Source organism: Protopterus annectens, chromosome 4.part0 (assembly GCF_019279795.1).
Source record: "Protopterus annectens isolate FY-2018-M chromosome 4.part0, PAN1.0, whole genome shotgun sequence".
Taxonomy (NCBI): Eukaryota; Metazoa; Chordata; order Ceratodontiformes; family Protopteridae; genus Protopterus; species Protopterus annectens.
Window position 1 is genome coordinate 637,901,919 of NC_056733.1, and position 26,982 is coordinate 637,928,900.

The window sequence follows — 26,982 nt, forward strand, 5'->3', positions numbered from 1 at the left end:
TTTTCAGAGATGAAAATTCAACCCCTGTACCTTGTGTTTGTGAGGTAAACAGCTTAACCATTATATCAACCCATAAGTGAATATGCCTAGCCAATAGCCAGGGGTCAGAATTAAACCCTGTAAATGTGAGGTAAAGACCTTAACCATTATGTTAAACACTATCTCTGAATTTGTTATTGGAGGTTGGTTGAAACAGGAGCAAGTGACTGTCTGCTAGAGAAAAGCTAATAGTTACACTGTTACTGTACTGTAGTTAGATATGTTACGGAGCACTGCGGGCTGAGAGTCCCATACATTAGAAGCTAATATGCAGAATGTGTGGTTGGTGGAGATGAGAGTTAATATATTTTTTTTTTGCTCCACTACTCGGTGGTCATTAGCCCCTGCAGTCAGTCTCTCCATTCATTCCTCTTCACTAAAGTATTGACTAGTAGGGCTTTCTTTAAGCAGCCATCAGGAGTACTTCTGTATTTTCTTTATTCAGCCCCGCATTTCTTTGACCTCCCAGAGCCACTGATGTGTGGATAGTGCAGTGAGAGTCTACACTACACCTCTCCTCATTTTAGCAAGAGTATGTGGTGTCAGCGGATGCCCTGTCCACCCTATGGGAAGCAGTGTGGAGTTGTTTTCCTTGTCTCCGCCTGAGAATTCAAACCACAAGCTTGCGCCTCTGTGTGCTTGCACATACTTCCCTCCACCATGGGCATGCCCATTGTTTCTACCTGCATTGTCAAACACTGGAACCATAATTGAATTTTGGTTGCCTGATCTATAGTCTGGGCTCTGTCCATCTATGCCACCAGTACAGGCTTGGGTGTGAGAGAGTGATCAGATCTGGCCAGTAATCTGGCAGCATTGGTTTGTGAGCAGTGATCGTAGGGTGTTTCTTTGATGACCATCCTTTGCCTAAGGGGAAGAGTCGAGTCGCTGTTGATGGTCTTATGAACAAGTGAGAGGAGTAGATCATCAGCTTTTCCTTTAATAGGAAGCCAGCTGTTCAGATGAAGTTGGTGTGTAAGCTCTGATCAGCATTTTAAAAGGTTACATCACTAGTTATTGGTTGTATTGTAGTAATTTTCTCTGTTGTTGAGTATAAAATCTAATGCAATCCATTTCTCTCAGGTTAACAGTTATATTGAGGACTGCATTGCTCGTAAGGATCCACTGTTAAAGATTTTAAGACTTGCTTGTATGCAGTCTGTTTGCAACAATGGCCTAAAGCAAAAGGTACTCGACTATTACAAGCGGGAAATTCTCCAGGTAATTATGTTTTCACATTGATAGCAGACATAAACATCAACTCTGCTGAGTACACTTCTGAAAGCATGAGTTTGTGTGTTGTTATTATGACTGTATAAGCCTGTACTAATGCATGAAAGTGGGACTTCAAGTGTCATGGTTTGGAATTTTCTGCATTTATAAAATGTAAACCATAGAATTGTGAATAATGTTGATATAAAGGACAGGCAAGGTTTGGAAAAGTAGATGAATGGGCACTGAAAAACTTTTGCTGCACAGGTAGGTAGAGCAGGACTTGAATGATGATGCAGCGTGCAGCTTGGAAAAGTATTCATTAATCTGTATGTTGAGTTGAACTTAGCACAGTTTTCTATTTGGGTAATTTGGTCCTTTCTAATTTAGAAGGTTTGATTGAAAATGTTACAAATTAGTGACTGATGTCACTGTTGAATGGACATTGAGATGATTCCAGGAAGAAATAGCAGAAGCATGCTTTTGTAGGTTACCTGGCATATGTTGTGCTGTACGATATTTTTCTAAACTCTGCTTTACATATTAAGCTAAAATGACTGCTGTTGACAGCATTGAGAATTTTGGAAATATCTGAGCTATTTTTAGAGCTTGCTGCATGAGATGCTCTGGAAACTTTTGGAACTTTTTGACTTTATTACTCTGTTAAGTACCACAATGCATGTATGTTTTTTTCTGTGATAAATTTGAAGCTTTAGTTTGGTTAAGTGACTTGCTCATTGCTGCATTTAATACCAGTAAAAGGTGTGGCGCTCAAACCCTTATGTTGAACAGATGGGTTATAGTTTTAAAGCACTATTTTTAGTGTTACTGATTCATTGCCATCTTCGCACATTTTGTTTACTTTCATAATACTTGTTAACTTGCTTGTTTATTGTTATTTACATTTGTCTGTGCTGAGACTGAAATAGGTCCATTTGGATCAGTGCTCTACCCCAATTACCAAATTGAGTAAAAATAAAATAAACTATATTCTATATCCATTATTCACCAGCAGACAGCTAGTGTAATATCTAGGAAAAGGTTTTTCAATTTGGTTTAAAATTGTTGCTTTTTAAGTAAGACTGCAGTTTGGAAAATTATGCTAGTATCTTGAACACTTGTCATTCTATTTTTGTGGGGGGTTTTTTTCTGTGGGGGTAATGCAAATGCGTTCCTTTGTTTTCTTAATTTTTTGTCTTATGTTGCAAATTGGTTGGTATGTTTGACCTTGATATCCCATATCAAATCAAATCCAGTATGGCATTGCCATAGCATGCCTTCTTCACTTAATCCATGAGTACAAACTACTTAGAGGGATACCAGGTGCAACTCTTGAGTTCCTGGGGTATAATTGCCAAGTAACTACTGTGCCACCTTATTGTCAGGAGGCTGTTTTCTCTCGAACTGTAACTAGGATGGAATGAAGGGACAACTGCTCCAAGGCACAAGTTGTTAGAGGGTGTGATCAGAGGTTGCCGATGGGGCACAAATGTAGTACATGCATTCATTTAAGAACACATACAGCACTTATGCATCCATTTTAGGAGCTTATTTTATGGTTCTCAACTTCTGGTTGAGGAGAGCAACAGACTTCGGGAGTCTGGGAACAGCCATGGGTCCCAGGTGACCTAGTTATGCCTCTGGTGTTCTCAGTTTCTGTCTTATGGAGTGGCTTTCTATAAATTCTTAAATAGATGCATGCGTATGCAGTTAGACTATGGAGGCTGCACATGGAACTCGGAAGTAAGTACAGATTTGATTTTATATCCATATATGGTCAATCAGGTAGTGTTAAACCCACCTCCCAAAACTAAAACAAATAGCAAAGCATCCTTTGTGATCTGGTTGTCTTTCTGTCATGTTTTTTGTTTTTGTTTAATCTTTTTAATCAGGTAAGTGGACTGGTCCAAGGACCCTTTTCAGCCACAACCCAGTCCAAATAGACAAAAAAAAACAAACACAAGACACAATATAAAATGCGGGTGGAATTCCCAGGTGGACACTAGGAAAACACTGCCCAGTGCTTCCTTGAGGGGAACGAGACATTTTACAAATTGTACAATACAAACTATAGAAGACAAAAAAACAGAATGATGCATCCTTCAAAGTTTGCAGAAGTGCATGTACATAATACACAAATGGAGGAGTTTTGCAGTGGCCTTTTTTAAAGAAAGGTAAGAATTTGTGTACAGATTATAAGAGCAGTTATTCACTTGTAATGCAGGAAATGTGTGTAGAGTTTTGTCCAATTTTGGAGATTGCATATGTAGCACATGAACTATATGTAGATTCATGTGTCCATTTTGGAGATTACACTTGTAGAAAAAAAAAATGCACCTTTAGAAGGAAGAGAAAGATAATAAAAAAATGTTTTGGAGATGCTATCTGGTATGTTTCAGTTGTATAGCAAGCATGTGGCCAACAAGTAGCATTTATTAATGTAAAAATTGTTTTGGATGGATTTTTATTTTTTAACATTTATCTCACTCTAGTTCCATTTTGTTAGTCTTGTTTAACATTGAACATATGCTGCAAACACAAAATGTAAGAACCATTTTAGGCCTTAACCGTTTCCCCTTCCATGAATAGCTTACCATTATGAAGTAAGCTACTCACCATCCACTTCCTTCTCAGCTGAGTAATGTGTCTGTCCACTGCCACCTTGTTGCTGAATCCACCACCTTTTATGACAGACCATTCCATGCATCCGCAATCCTTTCCATAAAAATAATTTCATCTTTTTTGGGAGAAAAGCTGTAACAGAAAATAATTACATTTTTTACCTGCTAAAGTATTAGTGCAGCCATTTTTTCTAAAGCTGGTGTCATTCTTGCAAAGGCTAATGCTGGGCCTTGTGCCTGGTAAGACACCTGTGCATGTAGTGTGGGACTTCCATAGAAGCAGTGTTGGCATATATTCTCTTCAGCTGTTCTTGCAATTGAAAAAACATTTGCTGCTTAACTGTAGTCTTGAAGAATCAACTTACCTTTATGTAAATTTATTCTATTACTTTTCCATCAACATTATCTGCTTAACAAATGCATCCTTTCCTTCTGAGCTAGTTAAGTATACTTGGGGAAGAATAACTACCTTCTCCTTCCTCCAGAAGAGATTGTCAGACTTTGTACTGGTTTTATGTGGGCCCAGACCATGCTAACATAGTTTGGTAATTAGAATTCATAGTTTATTTTGGATCACATACACATCCAGCATTGATATTCTTACTGCTCACATCTCGCAGGGATTAGTGTTGTAGTCAATGTCATTTCTTTAATGTTCTGATTGAAGATCATCCTGAGCTAATTGTCATCATTTATGCAGATAATCTCATCCTGCTAAAAGGTAGCAGAACTTTTTTAGAAAAGTACAAAAAAAATCTGCAGAAAGACTTTAGTTTTAACAAACTATTCCTATGGCTCCAGGAAAAAGAACCTAGTAATAATAAACCCAAAGAAAACTAGCAGGTACTCTTTGGGATACAACAAAGTGTTAAACAAGGCAGACTGTGACATTATCAGAAGAGCTGATCCAGTCAGTAACCTTCAAGGTAAAACCTTGCCCTCTCCTGTGATAGAAGAGAGAGAAAAAAATACAGAATAAGAAGTCTTCTCATAAACACTGAATTTAGAGAGAAAAACAAGGTAAACATGGTATATATTCAGACAAATATTCAGAAAAAAATATGTATATATACATCTGTATATATATATATATATATATATATATATATATATATATATGTATGTATGTATATATATATATATATATATATATATATATATATATATATATTTCTTATTTTGTTTCTTCAAATGATGGGACATCCATTTCAACAACTCCAGGAACAGGGTCTTCAAAATATGTCACAAACTTCTGAAAGCAGGACTCTCCACATTGGTGGTGCCTTCTCTAAGAATTAAGCCTAGGCTGACTAGCTACATGGTATAAAGCCCTGACTGAGATGCAGACAACTTGAATTCCAGCTAGTGGCTCAGATGTTTGTAAGAGACTGAAGAGCGAAGTGTTGTACTTATGAAGCATTAGCCTTTGGGCATAGGTTGCCTGCAAGCATACACAAAAGCAGTGTGTGTGTGTGTGTGTGTGTGTGTGTGTGTGTGTGTGTGTGTGTGTGTGTGTGTGTGTGTGTGTGTGTGTGTGCAAAGGCATACACCTTGTGGTTGGCAGCACTTAATCATAGCTAACTGAGCTGCTGCAGGGGTGGGGGGATGATGCACCAGGCCTCCCCATTGGACTGATAAGCTGCCTGGCTACCTGACACTCAACCCTTGCCATGGGGGGAAACTAATAAGGCGCCCCAGGCATGAATGATGAGGGGCGTGAACAACAACAAAAAAGTACATACAGTTATGGCTAATCTAATATCAGTTCTGGTTGGCACGTTGGCTCAGTGAGTAATTATTGTATCTTCTTAGTAAGAAGAATTAGAGGCTCTCTTCACTTAGCTTCTTGGCTGAAGTGCCTTCTGTGTAGAGTCTGCATGTTATTCTTGTGTTCATTTGGGTTTTCTCCAGGTACTGCAGTTCTTCCTACCTCTGTTGTAGGTGAATTGGTGATTCCAAATTGTCCCTAAATGTTTCTATGTGTTTGCAGAAGAAATTCCTGGGAATAGAGTTCTGTTCCCTACTTGCCTAATAAACTCTGTGGATGATAGTAGTTGTTCACTGGGTCAGTTTAGCAACTATTAAACAAGGATGACTGGGATATCAGCCCTGCAGACACAGTTTCAGGTCCAGGAACTAGCTAGGATTATTATGTGGGCTCATGGGAGTCCTGGGATGCATCCTCGTTGAAACCTTGATTAAATATCAGGTTGCCAGCTATTTAAAGCATAAAACCAAGAACAAGTGAAAGGCACCAATAAAGCAAAGCAGATCCACAACCTGGAAGCTGGCTCTGGAATACCAAAGGGACTGAGGTGCTTTAAATTTCCCAACAATGTGCAAAAGGACTCTAATTACTACAAGAAATTGTGTGGTGTATTTAATCGTGCTGGTATAGAAATGTTAGAGGTTATGGTGGAATATGAAACAAAAGCAGAAGTCTTATTAAATGATTTAAAGGCTTTGAACAACAGTTTAATTAACAATGAAAGATTTGTTTCTGTTAAACGAAGTTATGATAATATTTTTAAGGAGGTTGACTAACACTGTTTGAGAATTCTTAATCATAAAATACACAAATTAGAGAGGGACTTAAAGGAATACAATGAAGGGGTGGCCTACCCACTGCCATTTAAAGCTAAGCAGTATAACAACATTAATAGTGGTGCACAGGGAAATTTTAATAGGGGTTACAGAACAGAAATGCCGTATGAAACACCGAGATACAACCAAAGGTTTGCAGAGAAGGATAGAGGTTCCTTACACCAGGATTTTCACTTTCCCCCAAACGGGGGGGGGGGGGATTTTTTCAGGGGTGGGGGAACAAGTAGACCAGGACATGCAGGCTATTTTGAGCCATCCACACACGACCAACGCTGTGGCCAGCTTGAATGGTTCAAATAAGGTTACAGTGGTAACAGAAAACAATTTTTCGATTTACAATTATACCAGCATTAGTTTGGGAACAGAACATTTTGATTTATTCACCAAGGGACTGCATTTTGTGCCAGCATTTTCTAACAGGATGGAACAAGAGTTGATAGATTTAAAAATGTTTAGCAGGCAACTGAACCTAATGCTTTATTTTAAAGGGGAACTTCCTGTAAGTATGAAGCTTTCACGTAGGAGTACATTTAACCCACCTATGGACCCAACAGTCAAAATATTTGAAGAAATGATGGAAAAAGACATCAGGATGATTAACAATAATAAGCAAAGAAATGACCCCCACAATATCAGTAGGAATGAGATGAATTTAATTAAGGATCTCAAAAGTAATAACTGTAGGGCTATGAAAACAGATAAGGGGGGGGTTAGTTCTGATGTATAATTCAGACTATATTCAGTACATTGAACGGATGTTGCAGGACCCGGAGCAGTATGAACAGGTGTCCAGGAATGAGTTACATATGGCATACTCAAGAATTTCTTTCATTTTATATGACCATCTTTTGCAAGGGGTTTTTAATGAAAAATTGTATAATTTTTTAATTGTTGCCAAGCCAAGAATTCCTGCAATATTTGGCATCCCGAAAACACACAAAGGTCTGGACCCCCTGCACTTCAGACCTATAGTATCTGGGCAAGGAGGTATAACAGAACCGATTGGGAAATTTATAGACCACACTTTGAAACAATTTGCTGCTTCTCTGAAGTACATCTGCAGGGATTCTTGGGATTTTCTTAGGGGTCTGCAATCCCTAGCATATCATCCGGATCTATTGCTGGTAACTATAGACATTGTTCAACTGTTCCCCAGTATACCTCATTCTACAGGACTGAAATGGTTTAGTGATGTTTTAGTTAAAGAGGCGAAACTTACTTCCAACACCACAAACTTGTTGGTGGAGTTAATGGAACTAATCCTGGAAAATAATTTAATTTGTTTCAACAGTCATTTCTACAGGCAAAAATCAGGTGTTGCAATGGGGGCGGCCTGTGCCACAGTTTATGCAAACATAGTGTTGCATAAATGGGGAAAACACATACATTTTTGGCACAGAGTGGGCACAGTACATCAAGCATTATGTCAGATTTCTTGACGACATTTGTCTGGTATGGAGTGGTACTAGGGCAAATATGGAGGAATTTTTTCATTACATCAACAGCACTACTTCTTTTCTAACCTTTACACACTCATTGAGTTTTGACAGCTTGAATTATTTGGATGTGCACTTGGTTAAAGATAAAGTTAACAATAGGTTCATATCAAGTCTGTTTAGGAAGCCCACCTATTCAAATGCTTTTTTGCATTTTAAAAGTAACCACCCTGAATATCAAAAAAGAGGCATAGTCAAGGGGCAATTTATCCGTGCCTCCAGAATGTGCAACACAAAGCAGGTGTTTATGGAGGAAATTAGGTTCCTAAAAGAAAGATTCTTTGAAAGAGGGTATCCTAGCCTTCTTGTTGAAGAGCTAGCGACAGAGATTATTAGGTGCAGGGAAACAAAATATCCACCTCTCCTAGACACTACGGGCACATCATTATGCCAAGTGGGCAGTAGCCTGCAGAATAAGGAACAAAAAGGATACATCCATACTTTTAGTATGAGGTTGTGGAAAACAGTGTAAAGAGATACTGGCCGATCCTAAGACTGGACAATAGGTTAGGGAATATGATTCCAGAGTTTCCTAGATTCATTAGACGTAGGGGTACCAATTTAAAAGAAATGCTAGAGATGAATCAGAACAAACCAATGGCAAGTAGTGATAATAAAAAAGAAGGCACATACAAATGTGGAATGTGCAAGCAATGCCCGGCTATATTCAATGGACATAGGTTATATTTACCATCAAGAAAATTCTTATATCAACCAAGGGGCCATTATAATTGCAATGCCAAATTTATTGTTTATTTAGGTTTATCTACTAGGAGGAGATTTTTGTTTGTTATTAAAGCAAGAAAGTTTTATGTAGGTTGCAGCCTTTCATTTTCTGCCTTGCGGAAGAAGGAATATCAGCATTTCATCAACTTTTCATTTTGGGCTTCTAGAGCCAGCTTCCAGGTTGTGGATCTGCTTAGCTATTTAAAGCATATTACAAGGTGTACGCAATTGCAGATGTCCTTCAAGAATGCAACTGCAGTCATAACATATGGGTTGTCCTGCCTCAGGCAGCCCTCGGTCAGCCGGATTCCAAAGTCTGGGTCCGACGTCGGCTGATGTCGCATTTCTCTCCGACGTCAGAGCGGCTGGAGTACATAAGCATCAGCCGACGCCATCTTCTTCAGTCTTTCTTGCCACGCGGTGCCCGAAGCAGAAGCAGTTCGCAAGTGCCGGTCGGTCAGCTCCTGTATTCTTCGAATCCGAAGTCATCAAAAAAGCTAAGTACCCCATTGGGGACCTTTTCTTGCCTCAGCCGATGTCAGAAATTACTGAAAAAGTAAATAATTGTTTGTCTTGTGGTAAACAAATACCTCATAAGGATTTCCACTCTTACTGCCTTCCTTGCCTTGGCCCAGACCACGACGTCTCGGCCTGTGCCGCCTGTGCTCGCTTCAATAAGCGCACTCTCAGGTGCCGGGCGGAGTTCGCTGAAGACTTTTTCGGCGAAAAATTCAATTATACAATGCCGTCGGAACTACTGACATCGCAGACTCCTAAGAAACGAAAAGACCGGGACCGACATCCTCGGTCCGCGTCTTCCACCGACACCACACCAAAACCTACCGTGAGTGCACCGGTTCCCTCTGAGGCGGTTATTTCACCACTCCGAACTGAAGACACCGCATTACCGATACCTCCGATACCGGAGACCACACCGACGCCAGTTATTGATTTTCCTCCGGATACTGAAACCGAGGAAATGCCCGAGACCATTGCTGTGGATAAGGTCACTCCTGCACGTGGAGCTGCTAGGCCTCCCATGTCCATGTCTATCAAGGCCTACACACGTGCTAAGGCAGCCAGCAAGACCAAGCACCTTACTGCTAAAGCCTTACCTCAGCCTACTCCTGAAACACAAATCATGACTATGGCCGCAGACTTAATTTCCATGATCAGAGATTCCCAGGCCCATCCAGAGAGAGGATCCCAGCCTCCTTCTGATAAGAGGCCCCGGGTTGAACCCTCCGACCCTCTCCCTTCAGATGAAGATTCTGAGGACTCTGTTCACTCTGATAGCCAGGAAGAGCCCTTCCAGACCTATGAGGACTCGGATGCAGAGGATTCCATCCCCTCGGCCTCCCCTCCTGAGGATATTTCTTTTGGGGAAGTTCTGCATTCCATGAGGGAACATTTTAAGTGGCAAGGCCAGGAATACTCTGATTCCAGAAAGCGCCTTCGTACCTTCCTTAAAAAGCCCCAACACAGGCCCTTAGCTATACCTCCTGTGCTTGATGTTTTGGATGATCTATACTCTGACTCCAGTGTTACCCCTGATACTCTTCCTCCTGCTCCTGCCAAGCCTGACAGATACTATAGGGTCCCAGAAACACATTCTCATTTCTTTAGAGCCCATGCTGTTGATTTAGAAACAATTTCACAGGGACCTAAAGGGGTTTCAGCTACCACCTCCAAAAATCCCTTACCTTCCAACAGGGAAGCGAGAGATGGGGGAAGAAGGTCTACACCTCCACTACTTTATCTATGAGAGCTCTCAATTGTCTCTTTCATATGTTTCAATATCAGGATTACCTGTTAGATGATTTACAGAAAACATTGGCCTCTCCTGAACCTTTAGATAGGAAATCTTTGCAGGAGGCTGTACATAATTCTCAGCAAGTTAGCAATCACTTTCTGCAGTGTGGATATGATGCATTGGAAGCTTCATGTAGGGCAGCTATGACAGGGGCGGTTATTCGTAGACATGCATGGTTAAAAGAACAACCTCTACCAGATCATGTTAAGGCAAAACTTCTTGATATATATATATATATATATATATATATATATATAGATAGATATATATAAATATATATATATATATATATATATATATATATATATATATATATATATATATATATAAAACATCACTTTATCATTCAGAGCCTGGATTAGTCACAAATCTGGACCACTGAAGTGACTGTATGGGAAAAGCACTAATGAACTAGGCCATTGTCAGTGTATTACAACATACAAACCAAAGGTAATCCAGAATGCTGGAGTCAAGTCTGATATCCCACCTGTGACTTGGAAGGTGACAGGACGAATGAGAAACGGCATAAAGGATTAGACCAGACAAAATCACTTTATCTAGCAAATCTAGGTGACTCTCTTTCTGATGCCCTCCCACTGAGAGCAAGAAAGATGTTTTGCTGAAGTTTCAAGAAGTTTATTCATTTAGGTTTGTGAAAGCAGAAGAAAATGAAGAGTTTTACAAGTCTTGGATTAACTTCTCTCCAAACCAATCTCAAACCACAAAATTAACTTCTTGTGATCTGTGATTTTCTCCTGAAGTATCACCTTTTCTAAGAATGTAAATTATATGGGCGAATGTTTTAGTTGACCCTCAGGGGTCCCTTTATGGCCATAAAATAGTTAAAGTAATCTAAATGGCTGTGCGTTTTTCTGTTTGAGACCTTTAAAAATATAGAACAGGAAAACAATGAGCACACTGATCTGTGCCAAAAAGAGCAGGTAAAAGGTACAGGGCTTTTTAGAGCAGGCAAGAGCTGATCATCCACAGTTTCTTTTTCCTTTTCTTCACAGGAAAAGAAGACTTGCCCTTTTTGTTATACTACAATTCAATAGAAAGTCATGATTCTTAAAACAGATTTGGCAAAAAAAGAAATATAATTTTGTTGACAAAGCTATTGTACTTTAAACTGTATTAAATACACATGCTTTCTGTCAAGGCATGAGCAATGTCGAGTCAGATGCAGAAATGTTTTTAGAATTTCCGTGATAACAGATAAATTTAAGATGTAAATACTGTAGCAGATGCAGCTGGTGTGTGCATAGTTATGTGTGCTTATGACAAAGTATGTACATCGTATAGGGCTTCTGCTTCAGGGGTGGGTTTGTAAAGTTGTGTGGCTCAGGGCAGAATCCTATCCTGAGAACCTAAAAGCTTAGTTGCTTGATGTTTCAGTCTCCACACTTATCCTTTTATGCCAGATCAGCTAATGATAACCTAGGAGGACTTGGAGAGATGTTATTTAACTGCAGTGATCTCTTTCCCTGTTTCTCACCCCCAAGCCACAGTTCTGTTGTTTAGAACATTTTCTTCTCATAAAGATCATTTTAGTAGAAGCAAACCCTTTCTTATAGGCCATAGAGAAAAGGATAGTTGTCCTTCATTGTTGCTTCAAATTAGATGGCAAGTCAAAGCAACAGAAAAGATGGGCTTAGTAATGCCTAATTGAATAAAGAAGAAACTCCTCCCCCAGCACCTCTTTAGGGGCACTTTTGCCATCATTTACATGGCCGGGAGTTCATGCTGTAGCATTTTTGCAAAAGCCTTATCCAAATCACATAAAAGAAACACTCGCACAACGAATTCAGGAGACCTTAATACCAATGAAATAAATACTAGTGGAAAAACGCACTCTGACTGTGCCATAGATTGATCTGAGAGAAAGGTTAATTTGTTTTTGCTTTCTTGTATTTTATATTGTTTCAATGTCTTCTGTTTTTGTGTATTGTGGTGTATTTTCTTTACACGGTTTAATTTGTATTCTGCTTTTAATTGCATATTTAAACTAGGAAAGAGACCACAGCTATGTCTCTTGTGAGTCATACAGAAATTAAATCCCACCCCGAACTCTCCCACTCTGGTGATGGTGTTTTTAAACTCAATTGCCTTTCTAGTTGCCTGCCGCTAATGTTAACTTTGCCATGTTTCCTTCCCTCTCCTCTTTCATTGGCTGTTGTAAGTAAGCACAAAATTATAGGTTTGTGAAATCACTCCCCTTCAGCTGTTTAAATTTATCGGCCATCCCACTGTATTTCATAGAGTCAGAATACAAAGTGCCTCACCCCCTTCCAATCTGGCTTGTTATTTTAAAACTAGTTGGTATCCACTTAGCTTGCTAAAGCTGAAGTTACCCCCTCTTTCATATTAAGTGCACACTGCACCTCTTAGGATAATAAACCATTTTTCCATCTGTGAAGACTGGTAGAGATGGGTGAAGGCTGCCAGCCTAGCCAGATAGAATTGTGCAGATAATTCTATCATTTGTAAATATGAATGTTGAACTTAAAACAATGTAGCAACATTGCCATCTGCTGTAAAGAAAGCTAAGTCAAGTATGTCTTGATGGTCTTTTGAAATTAAAATTATTTAATCACTGCCTTTGATCTTTTACAAGTCGGCTCCAGTCCAGCTAGATGAAGGCTTCCTGCCTATTGTTGTAAGGTTGAAGTTTATGACCAGAATTTACATGTGGAATGTCCTTTATTGCTCTAAGTGTGAAAGAATGTAAATGCAGTTTCTGTCAGTCTGGGAACACCAGTAAAGTGTAAAAGATGATGCAATGTTTAGCAGGACTGCAGTTTCAATTTAAACAGTGAGAACCAGAGATTATTAAGCATTGTTGCCTTGACTATCCAACTCACAGCACTCTGCCTTGCTCTGTAAATAAGTTATTTTAGAAGTGTGTTTTCTTTTAGAGAGCTAGAAATTAGAAAATTTAGACTCTATTTTTCTGTGATGTCAGAACTGTACTACTGATTTATTTTAAGTATTTCTGTGCGATCTCTGAACTTTTGACTAACACTGTATAGTAGAAAGTATTGTCTTGTGGTTTTAATTATTTATTATTAAATATTTTAAAACCTTTTAACTGTGGCTGGGTTTGTGTAGAGATAAGTTAAGCTCTAGAGTACACTGCATATATATAAGGATCCTGTACCAGGTCACTCTAATAAGCCTTGAGACTGCTTAGTCACATCTACCAGTTGGATAATAATATTGCACAGTAGTAATTTGACACCCTTTTAAGGGCCTGTGAGTAACTGATAAGTATTAGTTGGTGGTGGCAGCTGGTACCGTATAGTCTGGGTAAAAAGGGGTACAGCTGGAGAAGCTGTGCCAGCCTTCTCCAGAAGTGTCTGTGTGGTTGTATAACCTCTTCTCAAAGTGTGTGTCAGCTACTTGGACAGGGACATGAAGCACTGGTTGCACAGAGAGGGTGCTGGAGATTTTAGCTTTCCCACTAGGCTGGACCCTATAGCTGTGTCAGTGGGGAGTCTTATTGGGGACCTGGGGAGCAAGGGAGCGACCAGCCATGGACTGACTGTGATCTCTGTGTGCTCTTAAGGGAAATTGCACTTTACTGTGTGTATTTATCCTTTCCTCTTATATGAGATGCCTGCTCTGGTGTTGGTGGTGAGGATTGAGGCTCCTTGATTGCTGGGCCAGGGCATGGGTGTCACATTTGTGGTGGCAGTGGTGGGATATCCACATCACATATTAATTAGTTGGCAAATACTAATTGGCTTGTAGTGGTGTGGGTAGAGTGAATCCTTTAGCTTGTGTACAGTGAGCTTTGAACTCTAAACCAGCCACACAGTGAATACTCAGAGTTCAGATCACAATTGTTTTATTTCTTTTGTTAGCTTAGTTAGTCAAGGTGAGCAGGCAGTATGTTTACAGAGGAGTATGGAAAGCTGACAAGGAGTCAGCTGGTGGAGATGCCAGGTTAGGGGACTGGTGCATGGAAACCTGACTAAGGCAGACCTGATTGCAGCCTTGGTTACAGCTGCATCAGAAAATAGCAACCAGGAGGACAATCAGACCGGCAGTGGAGATATAATTCCCTCGGAGAATGGACAGCTCTGCCTTTTTGCAGTGGACTTAAAAATCCATCTGGAGCTAAAGAGACTTGAGTTGGAGGCCAGACGTGTGGAATTAGAAGCAAATGAGAGACTGCAACGTTTGCATGCTGAGGAGAATGAGAAACTATTACTTCTGCAAGCTGAGGAACAAGAACGACAGAGGCAGCATGAGAAGGAGATGCTGACTTTTCACCAGAGTCATGGAGGTAATGGGGAAGGGAGTAACTGGCCCCCAGAAGCACAAAAGGTCAATAAATTTCTTCTGCAGTTTAAAGAGGGGGAAAATTTTGATAGTTTCATTCACATGTTCGCGAGGGTATGTAAACAGTATGAAGTTGACCAAGGGCTCTGGGTACGGTTCCTGACCCACTTACTCCATGGTAAAGCTATAACCGCTTTATCTAAAATGCCTGACATTGCATGTTTTGATTATACTACTGTAAAGAAATGTCTTTTAGAACTATTTAAGCTAACACCTGAAGCGTATAGGAAAATGTTTCGTGAGCATAGACATAAGGCAGATGAAACTGTGTGAATATATTGCTGAATTGAGCACTTATTTCCATGGGTGGTTGAGTGGATGTCAGGTCTTTTGAAGGGCTGACAGACCTTTTGGTGAGGGAACAAGCCCTTAGTACTTTGCCTGAGGACATGAGGATCTGGTTAGCTGATAGACAATGTGCTACTTCCGATGTATAGGGGAAGGTGGGAGACCTATACCTGGCAAGCAGGGCAGCCCTGCACAAGAAGGGGACCCCCAGTACTGCTCATGGGTCAGAACTCATGGTGGGCAGCACAGACTGCCCCAGCAGACTCTGCCAGTAGCAGGGGAAGCCACTAATCCAGGTACATGTCCAGGAGTTAGGGTTAAATGTTTTGAATGCAACCAAGTGGGCCATGTGGAATACAGGTGTCCACAGAGGCAAGGTGGGGAACCAAAGTTGAGGGAGCCAGTAAGTGGGAAAGACAAAATGCCAGTAGTAGGTTGTCTTGAGACAATCTGGGCACTAAACTACCATCCTGCAGATGTTCTGAGAGGGAAGGATTTGGATGAAGCAGTACCATGTGCTCCATGTGCTTATGCAGTTACACGCAGTCAGGCTAGGACACAAGCATGTGGGTCTGGTAGCCTGGGGGAGACACAAACTACATACTCACAGCCAGGACTGGTGAGGTGGTTACTTCAGGAAGGGAGCTACTTTGTAGCAGAGAGAATGAATGTGAGCCACAGCTGCTTGTGGGTACTGATGTTCCCTTTTGACAGAGTGACTGCAAAGGTAGAGGTGAGGAGTAGTAACCAGGCTGACAGTGAGGCACCACTGTCAGAGGATGACAGACTTCCTGTAGAAGGGGAGCTGGGAAGGGTTACAAGGAGAGAGTTGAGACAGACTCTGCTCTCAGACCCTACACTGCAAGGCCTGAGGCAGGTAGCTAGGGAGGCACCTGATCCCCCAGGAAAGGGGGAATCTGTATACTGGGACAAAGGGTTACTATACAGAGAGTGGAGCCCTGAGGGAGGGCAAGAAGGTGAGAGAGTACAGCAGTTTGTAGTGCCTAGAGCCTACCGTCTGGCGCTTTTAGTCATAGCCCATGATATTCCCTTTGCAGGTCATATGGGCATAAAACATGCATATTATGCAGAACTTCTATTGGCCTGGAATTTCAAGAGATGTAACAGGGTACTGCAGGACCTGTGAGCAGTGCCAAAGGCCAGACAAGGTGAGAGCTCCTTTGATGCCTTTGCCTGTGATTGAGGAGCCATTTCAGAGGGTAGCTATGGATATTGTGGGTCCTCTGAGTACCCCAAGTTCCACAAGGAAAAAGTATATCCTAGTGGTAGTGGATTATGCTACAAGATGCCCTGAAACAGTGGCTTTGTCCTCCATTGAGGCAGAGAAGGTGGCAAATGCTTTGTTAGAGATTTTCAGCATGATAGGTTTCCCAAAAGAAATACTGACTGAGGTGCCAGTTTCATGTGAAACCTGCTGGCTTGTCAGTGGAAGTCCTGTGGGGTGAAGCAAATGAAGACCACCCCCTACCATCCCCAGACTAATGGTCTTGTTAAGAGGATAAACTCTACAATCAAGTCCATGCTATGGGCATTTGCAGATCAGTTTAAGAGGGAGTGGGACAAATATTTGCTCCATCTGTTGTTTTCTTACAGAGAGGTTCCCCAGAAATCCACAGGATGTTATGTGGTCCAATCTCGCCTACTTTCTTACTCACGGGTTCAGAGCCGAACATCGGCTCCGACTCGGCCAACTTATTTTTCTAGCACAAAGTCTCTAATTGGTTGGGCTAACCTGGTATCCCATGTTGCACTGCTCCATAGCCCCAGATCTCGTTTGCCGCTCGTGTAGCTAGGACGTGGTCTCACTTGGCTGTGGCTAAGTGGCTTTAAAACTTCTTTTTTCTCACTGAATATTGTGTTTTTTCCTCACAAAAGCTATTTTAATAGCTATTTGCTCTTGTTGTTTAGCATGTGTTGTGGTGTGAGTGATTTGTTTTGTTGGTATCCCTCTGTCCCTACGGGCTAGGCCCGTTTAAATTAGAGGACCTAGTCCTCCCTCCGTTGTATAGTTTTGTCCTAATTTCCTGTGTAAAAAAGTGTTTTTTCCTCGCTGTGTGTGGGGGTTAGTCGTGCCAGGAATCGTTTAAGTTTGAGATTGTTGTCAGTAGTTGTTAGCGGTAGTTTCCCGCCTTAACCGTTGTTTGACTAGGGTCCTGTTTGTTTGTGTTGTGTGCAGTGGTCATTGATATGTCAATGGATCAAAAGGAACATAAACCCTCTGGGTTTAAGAAATGTTTTAAATGCAGCTACAAGAAGACCATAACAGATGGACATTCCATTTATGTATATTGCCTGGGGGCTATACATTTACAAGAGTCCTGTACCTTTTGTCACGCCTTCAGTCCGAGGGTGCTACAGGAAAGAAAAAATAAACTTATACTGAAGGGTCTTCTAAAGCCTTCCTTCGAGGAGTCCTTGGACTCTTCCTCTGGTTCACAAACTAAAGTCAAGACTTCTAAGGCTAAGAAGAAATCTCCGGCTCCATCTGTTTCATCAGAGCCACCGGAGAAGACTACCAAATTGGATTCTACCTCCTCGGCTCCCTTGTCCTCGGGGCCGCAGATGGTAGCTATGGTTCTTGAATCAGCCTCGGCTCCAATTCTGTTAGAGCCCATTCAGAGCCGGTCTTCTAGTGTTAGACATGCATCTCCAGATAGGAGATCACAGTCACCTTCTCTCACCTCCAAATCCTCCAGATTCTCTGATTTGGATGTGGATAGGGTGGTCCAGAGGCTCCTGCAGTCGCCTGTGTTGGCAAAATTATTTTCGGCTCCGGAGCCAGTCCCAGTGAGTGCACCGATGGTTCCTCCTCCGAGCACCTCCTTGTCTTCGGAGCCAGAGTGTTCTGCTCCGGGTGATGTTCTGCCGGCTCCAATACCTCTTAAGGCTTTATCGGTGCCGACGTCGACTCCAACCATGTCGGCTCCGTCCTCTGGTTTTGGAACTCTGGTTTCCTCTGTCTGGCCCGAGGGGGATACTTCGGGACTTTTGTCAGTTCCGAGCCTCCCTCTTGGCGCTTCGGCTTGGGGAACTTCGGCTCTGGTCGTGGCTCAGAGGTTGGTTGGTCCTCGGATTCGGGGGGACCCGCCTTCGAGGCCATGAGGAGCGCACTGGCCAGATCTTCAGTCATTCCATCCCCTTCCACACCGGCGAGAGCCTCTGATGTCCCCCTATCGGTTGACGGCTGAGCCCCAAGGTCTGGGGATACCCCCATGAGTGGTCCCCAACTTTCTGAGGGCCCCTTAGAGTCTGTGCCTGAGGAGCCCCCAAGAAAAAAGTTGTGCAAGAGGAAGCACATAGACACCCAGGACGAGTCTCTCACTTCTGATACCGACCTCGGAGTCAGAGGGGTCCCCCAAGTCGTTTTCCGATGATGTCTCTTTCTCTGACATCCTGGAGATTTTGAGGCAGAGAGGCGGCTGGTCATCCAAAACCCCCTCTGAGGAGGAGTCAGTATTCCTCAAGGCCTTTGGGGCTCAACCTTCCACCTCCTGGATGTCTCCACCCTTCGATGAGCTCCTAGATTTGATCTGTCGAAGGGTGTGGGAGACTCCTGACATGGTGGAACCTGTACCCAGACACCCTAATAAATTTCTTTCAGCTCCCCCTGGGAAAGAGTTCCTGTCCAAAGGGGTTTCTGTGGATGCCATGGTGGTGGCGGCGGCCACTCAGCAGGAAGTAGCCAAGTCTTCTTCCTCCGTCCATCCTCCTAACAAGGAGTCCAGGAGTATGGATAGTTACGGGAAGCATACCCTCTCTTTAGCGACCTTCACCCTTCGGTCTCTGAATTATCTTTGTCATTTTACTCAGCTCCAGAGAGATCTCCTTAATGGGTAACATACCTGAGGCGGTAATGCAGATGGTTAACGCCCAGTTATCTACTCTTGACCTGATTGTCAATTCGTCCATGAGGCTCATATCTTTTGCAGCCGAAGGGGCGAGCAGGGCAGCTAGCTCAGGTGTAGTCCTCCGGAGGCAATCCTGGATGCGCATGTGTCATTTTGCAGAGGCCTTCAAGTCTTCCTTCACGAATGCCCCCTTTGATTGGTCCTCACTCTTTGGGACCAAAGTGAAAGACACTCTCACCAGATGCGAGCAAGTGGGAAAGACCCTGTCTGCCGTAGGGGTCCGTTTTTCCCTTCCATCTAGGCCTTACCCCAAGGCTCAGAGGGGAGGAAAAATGTGGTTCAAAAAGTCACAGAAGTCTTTCCCTGCCGCTCAAGGCAAGTCCCCTTCCAGAGGCAGAGGCTATTCTGGGAGATGCCACCCTAGGGGCAGAGGAGGCCCTCACAATTTGGGACACCGTGATTCCTTTCGCAGGCCTTCCTATCATTGTTCTTCATGTATTGCCCGACTGTGCTATTCTGGAGCCAGTCGGGGGCCGCATTTCATTGTACCCGGAAGCCTAGGCAAGTATCATTCAGGATCGGTGGGTGCTTTGTATAATTACTGGAGGTTATTCCATCCCCTTGTTATCAGACCCCCCCTCCAGTCAAGAGAATCCCAGACGTTCCACCCAGTCAAAGGGATCACGCAACACTAGAAATTTCAAAGTTGCTAGGAAAAGGAGTCATCCAACCTGTCCCCTTAGACCAGATTGGATTAGGGACTTACTCGAGACTCTTTTTGGTGCCGAAAAAAAACAGGGGACCTGAGACCCATCTTGGATCTCAGCCGACTAAATCGCTACGTTCTAAAGTCCAAGTTCCAAATGGTCACCCTTCAGTCTATTTTTCTGTTACTGGGAAAAGAAGTATGGATATGCTCCATTGACCTCAAGGATGCTTACTACCATACCAAAATGGACAGGGCATCCAGGAGTCACTTACGCTTCCGGCTGGTGCCAGTCATTTCCAGTTTTGTGCCCTGCCCTTTGGTCTCACCACAGCCCCCAGGGTGTTAACCAAGTGTTTGGCAGTGGTGACAGCTCACCTGAGACGTCAAGGATTCCAAGTGTTTCCATACCTGGACGACTGGCTCCTCACCGCCCCCACCAGACATCTTCTCATTCAGGCCAGGGAAAAGACCATTGCCCTTTGTCATCAACTAGGAATTACCTTGAACTGGGAAAAGTCTGCCTTGCTGCCCTCACAGCATGTCACATTTATAGGCGCAGAGCTAGACACCGTTCATATGCGGGCGTTCCTGCCCCAAGAAAGGATAGAGGTGTTGCAGGGTCAGGTTTGCGCATTGTTACCCTCAAGAAGGTTCAGGCCAGATGGGTTCTACAGCTCCTGGGATCCATGGCAGCCACCGTTATGTTAGTGTCTCTAGCCAGATTACACATGAGGCTTCTGCAGTGGTTCCTCTCTGCCCAGTGGTCAGAAACTTCCCCTGTCCCATTTGATCCTACTCGCCAATCAGCGCAAACAGGACCTCTGTTGGTGGCTACGCTCCGCCAACTTGAATAAAGGGAATCCATTTATTCCTATGCCACCGGTTGCCACGGTGACCACGGACACCTTCCAGATTGGGGGGGGGCATTATCTTGGCAGGACGGTCCAAGGCACGTGGCAAGATCACGAGGTACATCTGCACATCAATGTTTTAGAGATGAGAGCGGTGTTACTGGCATTGCAAGCACTGCAGAGCTCTCTCCCCCTAGGAACGATTGCGATTCACTTGGACAACATGTCCGTGGTGTGGTACCTGAACAAGCAAGGGGGAACCAGATCTTACCCCTATGCAGAGAGGCCATGCGAGTGTGGCAGTGGGCAGTGTCTTCCCGACAGTTCCTAGTGGCAACGCACATTCCGGGGAAGGCCAATGTGATAGCAGACAGGCTAAGCAGATCCATTCTGATGCCTTATGAGTGGTCCCTAAACCGCGGAGTTGCGGAACAGATTTTCAACAGGTGGGGTCAGCCTTGCTGTGATCTTTTTGCCAATCCCCACAATGCCAAGTGCAGCAACTACTTCACTCTGATCCCCCCACAGGGGGAGTCACCCAGGGACGCTCTAGTCCACGATTGGCCTCCCGGTCTGCTCTATGCTTTCCCTCCGTTTCCTCTGCTACCAAGAGTGATTCAGAAAAACATTTCCTCGGGAAGCAAGATGATTCTAATTGCCCCACACTGGCCTCGCCAAGTCTGGTTCTCCTTTCTTCATCAGTATGCAGTGGACAGTCCTTGGACTCTGGACCCAGCACCAGACTTACTGACACACATGTCGGGACAGTCCCATCCCTCCCTGCGGACCCTCAGGTTGACAGCCTGGCTACTCCACTTCCATCTTTAGTCAGACTTCATCGTTTTTCACCTGAGGTAGTACACATTTTATCTTCTTCTCATAAATCTTCTACCAGGAAGATTTACTCCAGCAAGTGGAAAAGATTTTCAATTTGGGCTCAGGCCCAGGGACTGGATCCTTTCACAGCCCCCATCCCTGCTGTCTTAGATTTTTTATCCATACTTTTTCAGCAGGGTTCTGCTCCTGCGACCATTAAGGTCCAGCTGGCCGCTATTTCTAATTTTCATACCTCTTACGAACCTTCTCTTATGGCTCATAAACTATGTAAGGCCTTTTTGAGGGGCACCTTGTTACTACGGCCGCCTGTGTCAGAACCCATCATGCCATGGGATTTAAATTTTGTCTTACAGGCCCTGATTTCATCACCTTTCGAGCCAGCTGCCACCTGTGAATTACAATTTCTGTCTTGGAAGACTGCATTCTTAATAGCCATCACATCAGCCAGACAGGTGTCGGAGATTCAAGCATTGTCCATCAAATCCCCGTATTTAATCTTTCATAAGGACAGGGTTTCCTTGAGACCTAATCCGTCCTTTCTTCCAAAAGTAACCTCTGCCATTAATCTCAATCAGTCTATTGAGCTGCCAGTTTTCTTCCCTCAATTTTCCAACAAGACAGAGTTTAAATTTCATCAGTTGGACGTACACAGGCAGCTTTGATTTTACTTACACAGGACAAAACAACTTCGTAAGTCTGACCAACTGTTTGTGTCCTTTTCAGAAAATAGAACAGGTTCCCCTATTTCTAAGATTACAATTTCCAGATGGATTTCTGATTACATCTCCTATGTCTATTCGTCAGCAGGCAGATATTTACCGTTCCCCGTCAAGGCTCACTCCACCAGGGCTGTTTCCGCTTCAGTAGCTTATCATTCCAGGCTATCTTTGGATGAAATTTGTGCTGCGGCCACGAGGGCTTCTCCCCACACCTTTATTACTCATTACAAATTAGACGTGGCTTCTAGGGGCCGGGCTTCCTTTGGTTCCATCATTCACAGGAGCATCTTCCATTGAGCCTCCCAGGATAGAGGTGCTGGGGACGCTGTCCCGTGAGTAAGAATGTAGGCGAGATTGGACCACATAACATCTAGAAGTTATGTACTTACCATAATGTTTGATGTATGTGGTCCATCTCGCCGCACATTCTTACATTCCCTCCCACCTGTCCCCCCTCCTGGAGGATTTGGAGGTGACATTAGTCTTCAGTACCCTTCCGTATTGGTTGTTTTTTCTTTGCTACACTGGATAGTGTTCTACCTTACTGAACTGTGGCTGTGCATGAGGTGTGACTATGGATCGCTGCAAACTAGATCTGGGGCTATGGAGCGGTGCAACATGGGATACCAGGTAAGCCCAGCCAATTAGAGACTTTGTGCTAGAAACATAAGTTGGCCGAGTCGGAGCCGATGTTCGGCTCCGAACCCGTGAGTAAGAATGTGAGCCGAGATGGACCACATACATCAAACGGTATGGTGAGTACATAACTTCTAGTTTTTTACCCTTTGAGTTGCTGTATGGGCATAGGGTGAGAGGACCTCTAAATTTAATTTGAGATGAGTAGGAAGGTGAGTGTGAGTCTCGCAAGGAGTCTGTTGTGGCATATGTCCTAAACCTCAGGACAAGGCTCAGGGAACTCATGGGCTTGACCCAGGAGAACCTGGCAGAAGCCCAACAGAAAAAGGTGTGGTGTGACAGGAATGCTCGAGCTAGAGAGTATGCTGTAGGGCAGCAGGTAATGGTTCTCATTCCTGTGAAATACAGCAAGGTGCAAGCAGCTTGGGAGGGACCCTACAAGGTGGTAAGAAAGGTAAGTGATTTTAACTACATGGTGGAAGTGCTAGGCAGACTGCAGGGGCACAAGCTGTACCATGTTAGCATGATGAAACCTTACCATGATAGGGAGGCCCTTGTGCTGAGCATTTGCAGTGGATTACAGGAGGAGTCTGAGGGAGATCTGGGGACTGATCTCCTCAGTGAGGCTCAGGCCTCAGTGGAAGGGGTAGCAATGTCCCAGCAGCTATCTCCTACCCAGGTTTGAGAAATCCCAGCAGTGTTGCAGGTATTTGGGGACATGTTCACTGGGAAACCAGGGTGCACCCACCTGGTACAGCACCAGGTGGATGCAGGACCCCAAAGGCCTATTAGGCATGCCCCTTATAGGGTGCCTGAGAGAGTCAAACAGACTCTGAGAGAGGAGGTACAGGAGATGTTGGAACTAGGGGTGATTCAAGAATCCAACAGTCCCTGGGCTTCCCCAGTGGTGCTGGTGCCAAAGAAGGATGGCAGCACCAGGTTCTGTGTGGACTACAGGAAATTAAATAATTACACAGAGTCGGATGCTTTCCTCATGCCTAGGACAGATGAGGCCCTAGAGCAGCTGGGTGGGGCTAAGTATCTTACAACCATTGATCTTACCAAGGGTTACTGGCAGGTGCCCCTGACTCCCAGTGCTAGAGAGAAGTCAGACTTTGTGACTCCTTTTGGCTTGTATGAGTTCACAAACATGCCCTTTGGGATGAAGAATGCCCCAGCTATTTTCCAGAGGCTGGTAGATCATATCTTAGCAGGAGCAGGAGGGTTTGCCGTTGCTTACCTAGATGGTATTGCCATCTACAGCCATTCCTGGCCCAGAGCACCTTCAGCATGTTAGGGAGGTGCTGGGCAGACTACAGAGGGCAGGGTTGACCATTAAGCCGAGCATATGTCAGGTGGGTATGGCAGAGGTCTCCTACCTAGGACATAAAGTGGGGAGTGTAAGATAAGGCCAGAACCTACCAAAGTAGAAACCATTCAGGCATGGCTTGCACCTGTTACTAAAAAACAGGTGAGGGCATTTTTAGGGACAACAGGGTACTACAGAAAGTTTGCCGCCAGTTATAGTACCATAGCTGCTCCCCTCAAAGACCTGACAAGGAAGAACAGGCCAGATAAGGTAGTGTGGACCCTAGCATGTGAGCAGGCATTCTAGAAGTTTAAAGAAGCTTTGGGAGGACCCCCTGTGTTAGCCAGTCCAGATTACAGCAAATACTTTGTTGCGCAAGGGGATACTTATGGGGTGGGGGCTGTACATAGCCACATTTCTTCAGAGGGGGAAGAGCACCCAGTGATTTATCTCAGTCATAGGCTCCAACCCAGGGAGGAATGCTATGCAGCTGTAGAGAAAGAATGTCAAGCCATAGTGTTGGCACTGCAGAAACTTCAGTCTTATCTGTATGGAAGGAAATTCACTGTTATGACAGATCACAACCCCCTAACATGGTTAAACAGAGCCAGTCAGCAAAATGCCAAGTTGTTAAGATGGAGCCTGGGGTTGCAAGTATATATGTCAGTGCAGCACCACAGTGGGAGTGGCAATGCCAATGCAGATGGGCTGTCAAGACAGGGAATGGGTTAGGTATACTCTGATACATCTGACCCTCTCAAGCGGCGTTTCTCAAGGGTCACTTGAAAAACTAGCTTGAGTTCTCTGGGGGGTGTGAAGACTGGTAGAGATTGGTGGGGGGGGGTGAAGACTGGTAGAGATGGGTGAAGGCTGCCAGTCTTGCCAGATAGAATTGTGCAGATAATTCTGTCATTTGTAAATTTGAATGTTGAACTTAAAACAATGTGGCAACATTGCCATCTGCTGTAAAGAAAGCTAAGTCAAGCATTTCTTGTTGGTCCTTTGAAATTAAAATGATTTCATAGGTTCATAGGTTCATAGGTTCATACTAGGCTATCTGCCCGAGGGCATTTACAAGCCTAGCCCATAGTTTTGTGGCTTACGCCACCCCTTTAGTATGGGGAACTATACCCATTATTTTGCTGTGCCTCTGTTGAGCAGTGACACTGAGGTAATCCCTGGGGTATATCTGCGATCTCCCATCCATTGGTCAAGATTTCTCTTGAACAAGGCCAGCGAGGTGCTCTGCCTCACATATACCGGGATTTTATTCCACAGCATAGGGAGTCTTTGGGTGATGAATCTATCCCTCCAGCACGTCCTATTAATAGCCGTGTCGAGGTTTAAGTCTCCCGCCCTTGTGGCTCTGACGGATCTAGATTTTTTGAGGTGAAGCATATTCATCAAATCTGGGTTTGACATGGCCTTGTATGTTAGGCAAAGGTCACCTCTGAGCAAGCGTGGCGACTGAATAGAGCTGGAGTTCTTTCAGTCGGGCAGCATAGGACAGATGTTTGAGACCCTTTATCCTTTTGGTGAGGAACTTTTGTGGCCTCTCCAGCTGCTGCAAGTGTCGGGTCAGATACATTTCGAATGGGGCATTGTACTCCATCATTGGTCTGATGAGTGATGAGTATAGGGAGACTATGACCTCCCTTGATCTAGATGAGAATCCCTTCATGATAAGGTGGGCAATGTAGAAGGTCTTCCTAACTACTTTAGCTACATGGGTGTCGAATGACAGACTACTATCAACCTGGGTCCCCAGGTCCCTGATAACTTCTTCTGTACTCAGTGGATTGCCACCTATTTGGTAGCTAGGGGTAACCTTGTTTTTCCCGAAGGGTATGACTATGCATTTTTTGGCATTTAACCTTAGGCCATGGCTCTGGCACCAGTTATCCGTTTCTGAGAGACCCTTCTGAAGGATATCTGTGTCAGATGTGTTTTCTACTATGGGCCCAGTTTGCAGTCATCTGCAAACTTTGTCAGCCATAACCCTCCTGTGTTTGCTTGTACTTCGGAAAAGTAGATGCCAAACAAGAGTGGGCCCAGGACTGAGCCCTGTGGTACACCACTTGTGACAGGCTTTGAGTCTGACATGGCGCCAGCAACTCTGACCCTGTGGGTTCTGTCACTCAGCCAGTTTGCAACCCATCTTGTGATGTATGGGTTAACATTTAAGCTGATGAGTTTTTCAATGATACCCGAGTGGGGTATTGTATCAAAGGCCTTCGCCAGATCGAGGTAGGCTGTATGGACTGCCTTTCCCTCATCAATGGCTTTGGTGACTGTTTCGAAAAAGTCAACCAAGTTTAGAAGGCATGATCTGCCTTTGACAAAGCCAAACTGGGATGGATCCAAAGTCTGCAAATTCCCTATGTCTTTATCTATGAGGTCCACTATGATCCTCTCCATGGCTTTGCAGATAAGGCTTGTCAAGCTAATGGGCCGGTAATTTCCAGGGTCGGTGGAGGCACCGCCTTTGTGAAGTGGGACCACAGTTGCAGTGCGCCACTCCCTGGGTACGTATCCAGAGGTAAGACTATGATTAAACAGCTGTCCTAGCTGTGGGTTTAATTCCCCGTTGAGTTCATGGAGCACACAGCCGGGGACACCATCAGGTCCCATGGATGCTGTGTTTTTTGCTTTGGAGAGAGCAGTTCTCACTTGGGCGTTGGAGATGTTTGGGGGCTGCAATCGCTGGTATAGATATCTCTCCTTTTGGGGGGGAGGAAGTTTGCACTGAACCTGTCAGCCAGTATGTTGGCAATGTCTGTAGGATCAGTAATCTTCACATCATTTTGAACTAGTTCTGAGCATATCTGGGAGTTTCCTCCCAGGTTTCTAACATAGCTAAAGAAGGCCTTATGATTGTCTTTTGAGTCTTTAGCTATTTTTCTCTCAAA

At 43.9% G+C, this 26,982-nt stretch overlaps 1 protein-coding gene and 1 long non-coding RNA gene across 3 annotated transcripts in view; one reads left to right on the forward strand and one right to left on the reverse strand.

The window, feature by feature from the left end:
- The window catches only part of VPS33A (VPS33A core subunit of CORVET and HOPS complexes), a gene marked incomplete in the record, with an annotated part of 507,742 nt that overhangs the window by 346,262 nt on the left and 134,498 nt on the right, over positions 1 to 26,982 (forward strand). Inside the window, 1 exon segment of the mRNA XM_044068595.1 lies at positions 1,123 to 1,260. Coding sequence (XP_043924530.1) covers positions 1,123 to 1,260 — 138 coding nt within the window.
- The window catches only part of LOC122799492, a 14,484-nt gene continuing 1,420 nt past the window's right edge, over positions 13,919 to 26,982 (reverse strand). Inside the window, exon 3 of one of the 2 annotated variants that reach the window (XR_006364477.1) lies at positions 13,919 to 13,930. This is a non-coding gene — a long non-coding RNA (uncharacterized LOC122799492). Of the gene's footprint in view, positions 13,931 to 23,866; positions 23,878 to 26,982 lie in introns of those variants that run through there. The other variant, XR_006364476.1, reaches the window with a different exon arrangement.